General features: G+C 39.0%; 2 protein-coding genes across 5 annotated transcripts in view; both read right to left on the reverse strand.

Moving 5' to 3' along the window:
* Positions 1-4,526, reverse strand: part of rbm10 (RNA binding motif protein 10) — a 13,636-nt gene extending 9,110 nt beyond the window's left edge. For 2 of the 3 annotated variants that reach the window (XM_032520720.1, XM_032520718.1), the window contains exons 1-5: positions 4,370-4,526; positions 3,825-3,869; positions 3,210-3,747; positions 2,947-3,117; positions 2,782-2,851 (exon numbers count right to left, since the gene is read on the reverse strand). In XM_032520720.1, the coding sequence (XP_032376611.1) occupies positions 2,782-2,851; positions 2,947-3,117; positions 3,210-3,747; positions 3,825-3,841 (796 nt within the window). In that variant the 5' untranslated portion in view covers positions 3,842-3,869; positions 4,370-4,526. Of the gene's footprint in view, positions 1-2,781; positions 2,852-2,946; positions 3,118-3,209; positions 3,748-3,824; positions 3,870-4,365 lie in introns of all 3 variants that reach the window. The other variant, XM_032520719.1, reaches the window with a different exon arrangement.
* A 251-nt stretch (positions 4,527-4,777) lies between these two features.
* Positions 4,778-10,487, reverse strand: part of LOC116692455 (rho-related GTP-binding protein RhoA-C) — a 732,216-nt gene continuing 726,506 nt past the window's right edge. Inside the window, exons 1-5 of one of the 2 annotated variants that reach the window (XM_032520774.1) lie at positions 9,323-9,428; positions 8,549-8,704; positions 6,778-6,898; positions 6,539-6,669; positions 4,778-6,446 (exon numbers count right to left, since the gene is read on the reverse strand). In XM_032520774.1, the coding sequence (XP_032376665.1) occupies positions 6,273-6,446; positions 6,539-6,669; positions 6,778-6,898; positions 8,549-8,704; positions 9,323-9,397 (657 nt within the window). In that variant the 5' untranslated portion in view covers positions 9,398-9,428 and the 3' untranslated portion in view covers positions 4,778-6,272. Of the gene's footprint in view, positions 6,447-6,538; positions 6,670-6,777; positions 6,899-8,548; positions 8,705-9,322; positions 9,429-10,487 lie in introns of those variants that run through there. The other variant, XM_032520775.1, reaches the window with a different exon arrangement.

Consider the following 10,487-nt stretch of genomic DNA (forward strand, 5'->3'; position numbering starts at 1 on the left):
TTTTGATGCCTTCAGTGATAATCTACAATGTAAATAGTCATGAAAATAAAGAAAACGCAATGAAGGAGAATGTGGTTCCAGACTTATGGCCTGTACACACAGTTAAAAAAAAAAAGAAAAATCAATTATTAACTTTTCAGAATTGAGCACCAAATCATTCTAAAGAGAATCGCGATGCATCTAAAAATCTATTATTTTTCCCACCCCTATATAACATGGAGTGCAATCACAAAAGATTATCATTTTCATCATTTAAAACTGAGAGTGACTTATCCTAAGAATAAACAGATAAAAAGTGATGCGGGGGTGAGAAGAGAGCAGTGCAGGGGAGTGTAAGTGTGCCAGATAGGCACACCTTACAGACAACCAGTGCATTAGCAAAAGGATAGGCCAGTGAGACAATGACCTTAATGGAAAACTTTTAGAAAAAGACAAGCTTTTCTGAGTTGCATGGATGACGCTCACGTAGCTGAGAAATAGCTGCAACATATCCCCACACATACACACTCAAAAAAAGCTACAATGACAAACACCATTAAACGCATTCTGCTTCCGCTGCTCATTTTTTAGTTGACAGTTAGTTTGTGAGCATTGTTCATCTACTCAGACACATCTCACTTAAAGATGGATGAGGCAGAATCAAGAAAGGGTAAAGACGATAAAAGAGGCAAGGCAAAAAGGAAAATGCCGATCTATAACCTATAGTTGTATGCATGCATTCTTGTCTATAAAAGGCAAATATGGATAGAGCTCTCCTTTGAAGCAAGCATGGATGTTACCCTGTGAGCACTAGCCAGAAAAATTAAAGCAGGAAATCCCAGCAAAAAACTGTATGTAAGTAAATAACATAAATATGCATTATTTGCATCAGCTATCTATCCCGCTGTCAGAGTATGAAGAAAAACATTGACGGTAACTGAGAAGGTAAAGAACAGGGAGGCTGCTTATTAATGAGAGAAGTAGTGATCGACCGATTTATCAGCCGGCCGATATATATTGGGCCAATATTTGCGTTATACGTGTATCGGCATCAGCCAATACAGCTGCTGCGTTCACCGATTTTCCCGGCATTATTTACAGACAGGCGTCCACACAGGCAGCTCTGTGTTGCTAAAGACGCTGCAGTTCACATGCAGACCATGCAATGTCCCTCCCCCAATATCAGAGTGCTGGAAGCCTGCTCTTCAGTTTTAAACTTTCAAAGCATCTTTTAACTGTTTGATTAAGCTGAAATATTGCCATACACGTTGAAAGTGGAAAAACATTGCTCTTTATGTGCTTGCAACTATAGCTAAGCAAGTTTGTGGGTCCAAATGGAAAATGTGAATGCCTCGTCTACAAAAATGCATGCCACTGTATTTAGAGAGCTCCAAATTGCAAGTTGTCGGTATGCATATGGTAGCTGTTGCAAACACTGGTCATAGGATTAAGTAATGCTGACATTGTTCTGTGGAATTTTTATTCAACAACCACCTGGCTGAGGTTAGGACGTGTGTTGTGTGTGTACCTCGGAGAGACACATAAACACACACCAGACTCTTTCCGTCTCCCCTTACTAGGAGCTGGGCAGAGTTGCTATCGCAGTGATATCTGATTGCAGCCCCCCCCCCCCGTTCAAGAAGAGCTTTAAAGATGAGAGATATGTTATATTTGTAGTTAAATATTAATCTGTGTAAATGTTTATCATGTACCAGACATAAGAGCACCGTGTATGCCTTACTTGTGTTTAGAGCTGCTTGCTGACGTGTATCATTATCAATCCAGTTCAATGGTGGTTAAGATTTTCAGTCAGCGTCAGCTACAGAAGATTGAATCAACAGAAGTTTGTGTGTGTGTGTGTGTGTGTGTGTGTGTGTGTGTGTGTGTGTGTGTGTGTGTCACACTCAGTGAGACACAAGCATCACAGCAATGTATGAGAATGCGGCTTCAACTGAAGGAGAGCTTTTAAATATTTGAGAGATATGTTTTAGATGTGGTTGAATATTTATACATTTTAACAATGATGCAGTTTAGAACAGAAACTTGAACATTTGTTGCTTAATGTTCATCTGTCATCACGTTATTTTCCTCTGCTGATTTATGTTCGACAAATCTGACCGCTTCTTTTACATTTTTGTTTACTCCTGTGTTGTCTTTGCATATCAGGTGGCATATTAGGCTTAGACATGCTGATTTTATTTTATGTAGAAAAATTGAAACCGTGGCCATCTTAAATCGCGAATCAAGCACTTTATTTCAATGGCTACTTTTAAATAGTTGGTTACTTTTAAAATTACGTATACAGTGTGCACTTTATTATTCTGCTTGTTTGTTGCAACTGTGTGCAATAGTGTAATTATTTTATTTATGCATAAAAAAATAATTTTCAGCACGTAACTCTTTTTTTTAACTAATTGTTAAAAATAGTTTTTTTTAAGTTCAATAAAAGTTCATTTTTTAAATTGAAACTTGTAACATTTGTCGTTTTCCTTTTATGATGTAAATTGAGGGAGCAAAAGCAGTATCGGTTCCAAGTATTGGCTCAAGAAAATCGGCAGCCCATATCAGTCATTGGCTAAGGCTGTTGAAAAAAAAAAAAAAAATGAAAAAAGAAGAATTGGTATTGGCATTGACACAAAAAAATTCATATTGGTAGATCCCGAGCGAGAAGACTAAGCAGATAATGTAAAGTCACCTGAGAGAGCAATGATGGAAAGAGCTGGTAATGAATGAGTGTGACACAAAAGGAGAATTCAAAAAACACAAGAAAAAAAAAAAGTGAGTCAATGGACAAGTTCTCACCTGAGGATTTGTTTCTCATGAGGCGAACCTCTCTTGGCTGGATCCCCTGCTCCTGAAGTTGTGCCCGGATCTATGAACACAGAGGCATTAGTTCCTTTTGAGCCAACTGACAACAAGACCCACGTGTCAACAGACCACAAACATGCCCAGGAGACATTCACTTACCTCATTGGCGGTGGCATTGGGTGGCAGCATGCGAAGCATTATGATGCTGCTTGGCCTCTGGTTGTGGTCTAGATCTGCACGGTAGTCCTGGTCCCTTTGATCCAACTCCTCAAGGGACAGGTCTGGACCAGCATTCCCACAACTATGCTCCTCTGTCCCCACTGTAAAAGCCTGCATAGTACAGTCAAAAATTAGCAACAGATGTCAATCAAAAAACATAAAATTGTAGCAGCTCTATAGAGGATGGGCTTGTTATGGCTTACCCTCCTCTTAACCGCCGCACGAGAGAACCTGTCCTCTTCTCTCTGTCTCACTGTATTGTACTCCATCTGTTCTGAATGGGCACCACCACGATCCCAGTTGCCATCCCTACCCCCTGAATGAGGAGCACTGTTCTCAGGAAAGCCTCTTCCACCTTTCCCCCGACCTCTTTCCTGCAGGCCAGTCAATAACTGCTCAAACCTGGATCCGTCCTCCTCTCTCTGGAGCTTGGGAAGGGCTAGATCAGGCTGTGACTGAGAGCACGGGGGCCACAGGAGCTCTTCCCCCTCACGTCCAATGTCCCCTTGCCCATCTCCTCTCAGGTGAAACCCCGGGCGGTCTTGGAGACGACCTGGTAAGAAGTCCCGAATACCCAGAGATTGCCCTTCACGGCCGTATGGCCTGTCTTCTTCTGCTCTGACATCATATTCCGATCCTGCCTCCTCATCCTCTTGACCATAGCCTCTATAGTCCATGTCACGAAAGTTGTGATCCTTGTGGGTGTTGCCATAGCGACCCGTTCGGTCACCTCGCCCACCTCTGCAAGACAATGTGAGGATTTTGTCAGACACATTTACTCTTTAGGGTAGAAAGTTACAAAAAGAAATGTAACTTACCTCCGCTCATAGTCCATGCTGATCCACCGACTCTGCACTCTCTCTCTTAAGAATGAGAAGCAATTATCAAAAAAAAAATGTCACTGTCTTTTAAAAACTGAGTCAAAACTTATAAACCACTACGTTACAGAAATATATCTTGAGAAGAGGCCTCACGGGGTGCATAATAGTGTTCAATAGAGGCAGGTCACGTTACCATTATTCTAGCTAGTTCTGTCTTCAGGTTAGCTGCATTGTTGAATACTGCAGACTTTTCTAACTTTGACTGATATCCCTGCTTTACTAACAACTCACCAAACCCCCTAAACAAATGGAGCTATAACCCAGCTAAAGGTGTGCGCGCAATGCACATGCCAAACCTGCCCAACTACCCAAATAGGAGTATTAAACTGACGTGTGTCGGTCGTGTATGTTAGCGGTCAAGCTAACTATTTTAGCCTGAGTTTGGCTAACGTTAGTCGAAGCAGAGACGCTGCCTCCAGAAACGTCTGTCAACCGTTTGTAAACACAACAGCGGTTTTATTTGAAATAGGACAAACACTTACCAGTGCCACATGCAACAACAGTTACTTAAATGGCACGTCGAAGTCCAGGTTAGAATGGCGTTATTTTTTATTTTTTTTTCACACGGAACCAAGTGTAAAATGGCCACAGCAAGACAACATTTCAAGGGGGAGGGTACCAATATCTGACTCTGTTGTGCGATTGGTGCTTGGAGAGCCAACACGTTAGCTTAATGCCGACGATGATTGGACAAGCCAGCCGGGCCAACCCTAAACTACTAGCCCACAATGCACCTCAGTCATTTGATGCGCTTGTGTACATACATGTCAGATGTAAAATCATGGAATCAGATATTCTAAAGGGTTATGAGTTTTTTTATTTGGGAAAAAGTAAATCAACGCCAGAAGTATAGGGGAGATGTATTAATGAATAAATGCAAAGAACACAAATACCTTACAACAGAAAACCCTATCAGCTTTATTTAGAGAAAGAAAATCTAGAAACAAAAATCTTAATATGTCACAGTACAAAAAAACAAAACCACAAAGAAAAAAATCCCACCCACAAAACTTCCAGCCTTGCACCCCGTGCTTTACTTTCAATTAACTAAACAAAAACAATACTATGGTTACAATTTATCATTTAATTGACATAAACTGATCATAACAGCAGGATTAAGTAAAATGATTAAAATATACTAAGAAAATTAGAGACAACAATAAAAAGTTATAGTACAATAATGACAATACCATTAGAGAACGGATGGGGAGAGTTGAGTAAAAGGCAAACTTGAAATACACATCACTTACATGTCCTTACAAAGCCTTGTAAGACATACAGTACATTATGGGCATTATAGTAATAAGATAAACCTATAATCTATCTAAAATAATATTCAATTTATCAACTACACCACTCATGATTTGACCCACAGATTAAATCAATCAAATGAATCCACAAGAATACACAAAAAAGTCCTAAAAACTCATTTGTTTAACCTGATTGTGCCTCTAGGTATAGTACAATGTCTTCCAGTAAAGTAAAGTTTTTATGTCACTCTGAGTAGCTGTTAATTCCATTACCCATCTGAGCCATAAAATGTGGCCATTAAGGGTAACTTTGGCATGGAAATGAGGGGTTAGGTCAGTGACACAGAAGGCCTTTCCATGCATACAGTACAGACACATATGTTAATACACACCCACACAAATATACACACATTCACAGCATGCAGACCTGCATTGGAGAAATCAAACCACCGTACGGTGGTTAACACACACACGCGCACACACACGCACACACGCAGAAAGTAATTCAACATGGGAACATATCTCATACAATCAAGTTTAGGCATACCTCTGCATAGCGCCTGAGTCAGAATATGGGCCTGAAGGAGCAAAGCCAATGACAGGGAGAAAGCATTCACAAATGTGATGTGTGGACATTACAAATTACAAAATAATACCCCATCTAAGTTATGAATCCCTAACCCACAACTAATTCTTCTTGACCACTGCTCTCAAGGCACTACATATAGGCGATACTGTTTAACATCCACTTATACAGGTCTTAATTCAAACATATTTTATATTTCTGTCTTTCTCTTGCATGTCCCTATTGTCTTTGGCCTGGTCAGGACCTTTTCTCACTTCATTCCCATCATGGCACATTTCAACCCCGTCTACATCTACTCAACTTCCAATCACACCCCACCACGTGCCCTACAAACTTCTAGATCTGAAAGTTTTTGATAGGCAAAAGCAAAATAGCACTTAACCTAATGTATAGACCAAGAAACAAGATATTGGGGCCTATCAAATAATTTAAGATCTGCTGAGGATAATTGGGTGATAAGAAATTGAGCATCCACAAAACATTTCTGGGCCATCCCCAATTTTCTCCCCTGTGTCAAATTTGAATGGAAGCTGCCTCTTCTCCATGAGCCTATAACAGAAGGCAGGTAGACTTCTTGCCACGTTTCTTGGCCTGCAGTGCTGCCCTAGTTGCCATCTCAAAGACTTCCCTCACACCATCTTTGGTTTTGGCAGAACATTCTTGATAGCCGTAGGCACTGATGCGGTTCGCCATCTCTTTGCCATCTTCAAATTTAACTGGCTCCTGGAGACAAATGTCAGAGATAAGATTTCAATTTTTACATGTACCAACATTTACGCACTTACCAGCAGATTTTTGAACAAAAAAAAACTGACCTGTTTCATTTTGGCAAGCTCTCGTCTGGTGTGCTCATCATTGCGCAGATCTTTTTTATTGCCCACTAGGATGATGGGAACATTTGGACAGAAGTGTTTCACTTCAGGAGTCCACTTTTCTGGAATATTCTCTACAGTGAGTCAAGGGGGGGGGAGAATGCAGAAATTAGTAACACATATCAATTTCACAATAGCAAGGTGTTTGATACATAGTGGTGTGACTGATGCAAAGACAATACCTAAACTGTCAGGGCTGTCTACAGAGAAGCACATGAGAATAACATCAGTGTCGGGATAGGAGAGAGGTCTCAGTCTATCATAGTCTTCCTGACCTGCTGTATCCCAAAGTGCTAGCTCTACCTGAGAAAAAAGAGAGAGGGTTACATGTCAGGACAGATGCATGAATGATGGATATGTAAAGAGGGTAATTTGAGCATTTAAGTTATAAGATGAAGAATGTACTGTATGTAAGTGATTGAGCAGACCAATATTACATTATTCTTAATAGGAAGATAGATACAGAAAATGTAGATACAGAAAATTATTGAACTGTATGATTGCAATAATTTTAAAGAAGTCTATTTTAAAGCAAAAATGCCAGACTCAGTTCTATGATAGTAAACTATCTATATACATATACTATATCTATATACTATAGTATATGGGTTTTGTACCATTGCAGGACAAATCAGGCAATCTCAAGTCAACTGATATAATGTATATAATAGTAACCTCCAACCATTCTAAAAATCAATTAATCATTTTTTATAAAAAAATAATTCCAAGCATTTCATGGTTTAAAATCAGAGAATTTGATACATTTCAGTGTCCGTTAGAGATGTCCCAATACCAGTATCGGTATCGCCTCCGATATTGCCTAAAACGCCGATATCGGTAAGTGCTGGAGCTTATGCACCGAACCGATACAAAGTTAAAAAAAACGAACAAATTCTACGTTAAAGAAGTTTATTTATGTCCTTTTTCCGTTATAACTGACTGCCAAACTGGATGATAAAAGAAAGTTCTTCAGTGTTCATTGTTTGTGTTTGTTCATGTTTCACAAATAGTTTAACCTGAACCAGACCAACAACAAATATAGAAGTCATATCACATCCATACAGGGATAGTAGTATACAGATTAGTACTCGGTATCGGCCAATACGCAAGTTCAGGTATCAGAATCGGTATCGGGAAGCAAAAAATGGTATCGGACCATCCCTAGTGTCTGTTATAGTAAATTGGTTCTCTTTGGCCTTTGGGCCATTGGTCAGAGAATGATAACGTCACTAGCCTGTATGATACCACATCTAAATGCTACTTTAATCCATGTAAACTGTCACAGAGTTAAGGTTCTTATGACGATAAGAGCCACAGGCTACACAACTACACTGTTTCATATGGCAGTGCTGCTGCATTCATTGAACCTACCTAACGCAGTAGCCCTTCTTCCATGCTCTCACTCATGCAACTACCATGTGGAGATGGGGGTGCCTCAAACGTTTCACAGTTACATCATGTAACTTGACGCGTGTATTAGCATACATTAGCAGGAATGTGTGCCCAATATGGATGTGACAACAGTTAAAATTAGCCTATATGACAATGAAATTTGTTTTGGTTAAAATCAACAAATAATTGTAATAATTAATCGTGAGCTCAATAATTGTGATTATCATTTTGGCCATTATCGTGCAGCCCTAAACGTCATCTTTCGCTGTAGTAAATGATGATTGAAATGATGCATTTCTCACAATTTTCTGAAGTTTCACAAACCAAACAATTAATAAATCGACAGATTAGTCATTATTGAAATGACTTGTTGGTTAGCAGCCTAAATTGGTTTACATTTTCAATTCAGACAACAAAACATGATAAAAACTTTGACAATGTGATAATGTCTAAGGATAATTAAAGGATTAGTGCTCATTTTTGCTCGGCACCCATACAGTCTCTGCAAGGACCATTTGGGTTCCCCAGACCCCAGGTTACAGCAAGCGTTTTATGTCTCACCTGTTTCCCATCCACTTCAATGTCTGCCACATAGTTCTCAAACACAGTGGGGACGTAGACCTCTGGGAACTGGTCCTTACTGAAGACGATGAGCAGACAGGTCTTCCCACATGCACCATCCCCAACTATCACCAACTTCTTCCTGATAGCAGCCATCTATGGAAAAGACACCAAAACAAGGTAACACCATAGACAGGTAAAGGGTAATACTTTTAAGCAAGGTTATAAAAATTCATTACGCTTCACTTATAATTCAACCAAACACAGTTTTAGCAATAGTGTACAGATTCACATAGAGAGTGAAGAAGACTTTTAAACCCAAACGGTGCAATTACAACCTAGGCTTCATAGTTTGCCCGGGTTGGCACATCACGTTAGAAGCAACAGCTCAGTCAACGTTAGTAACGCGATAAAATCGGTCTCCTTTTATCTTGTTTCATTAAAGAGATCCTGATGTACGACATCAATCTTAAACAAAACGACCCGGCTTGCAAACAGAAAGGTTGCCTCGGAGGTAGAGGGTTTAAACATAGAACATGTCCGTGCTGTGTTCCCATTCCTGTTGAAAGGCTGTGCAGTGTATTCCGGGGCCTGTCAAACCAGCTAACATTAGCTAGCAAGAAAGCTAACGGTGTTTCCTGTGGTTTGGATTACTGTCATTCAAGGTATTCCCTCTGAATTTATAACTAAGGTATTCATCGCACTACTGTAATACTTATGTGACTGAAACAAGAATCGGCATAAAGTTTAAAAGCTACAGCTGAGTAAGATTACCGCTTGATGTTTCTGTGTCCGCCTTTCTCCTCTTCCTGACCGACTGGAAAAACTCCGCCCACCGCTAATACGCATGTGCACAAGGACGTCATTAGGCTGCAGGAAATGTATCTATAAACTATAGAAATGGATTTGCTTCTTACATCACTTTATTTAATTAAAAGTAACCCCCAAAGATTATTCTGATGGCTTCTGTGTCTCCTCTACACACTCTGGATATCATGAACAGTTGTCCTCTGTTTTATTTTGTTGTTGTAGGCCTGTACCTTGTTTTTGTATGGACAAATGTTTTTTTCATACCATAGCAATGTATGATATTTTGTGTATTCGTAACTTTAAGCATCAATAAAACACAATAACTATGTTTTAACTAATTTATTATTTTATACCTATAGCATAGTAATACCTAGGAATATATATAGGAACAGTCACTGATAATATATAGTAAACGATGTAACATGAACAATAATATTATCTTGTAGGGATGAGCGAGTAGGCCTACAGCATTATCTGTATCTGTTTTGTTTTTTTGTCTTTTTTTTATTTTTATTTTTATTCAATCATACAAATATACAAACAAACAAGGCAATAGGAAAAAACAAAACCAATTTCAAAAGATAAACATTTGCCTCGGGTCGAACAGATAAAAACAAATACATAGCGAATTAACATCCAGAAGAGGAAAAAAATAAATAAATAAATAAATAAATAAATAAATAAATAAATAAATGAAAAAATAACAGAGCCTATCTCAAATTAAATCAAGAGTTTCAAGCAAATGAATCAAATCAAGGGCTTTCCCGACCTTAACCAGTTTCAGGGACTTATATATAAGGGTTAGCTCATTCTTCCAATGGCACAGGGAGGGTTTGATCTTAAAATATCTACATTTATGAATAAAATGTTTCCCTAAAAGTAACAAATTGTTAAGAACAGAGTCTACCCTCTTATCATCAACAAAAACACCAAACTTAACATTCATCGCTGTCAGAGGAGGTATCACAGTTCCCCTGGTCTGGAACCAGCTCTGCAGATCTTCCCAGAAGGGTTGCACTGACTCACACATAAAGAAAACGTGTTCTAGCTTCTCAATTTCCTTTTCACAAAAAAACACAATTATTTGTATCAAAATTGAATCTTAGTCTTAAGAATTCGTTTGTAGGGT

Source organism: Etheostoma spectabile, chromosome 7 (assembly GCF_008692095.1).
Source record: "Etheostoma spectabile isolate EspeVRDwgs_2016 chromosome 7, UIUC_Espe_1.0, whole genome shotgun sequence".
NCBI lineage: Eukaryota > Metazoa > Chordata > Actinopteri > Perciformes > Percidae > Etheostoma > Etheostoma spectabile.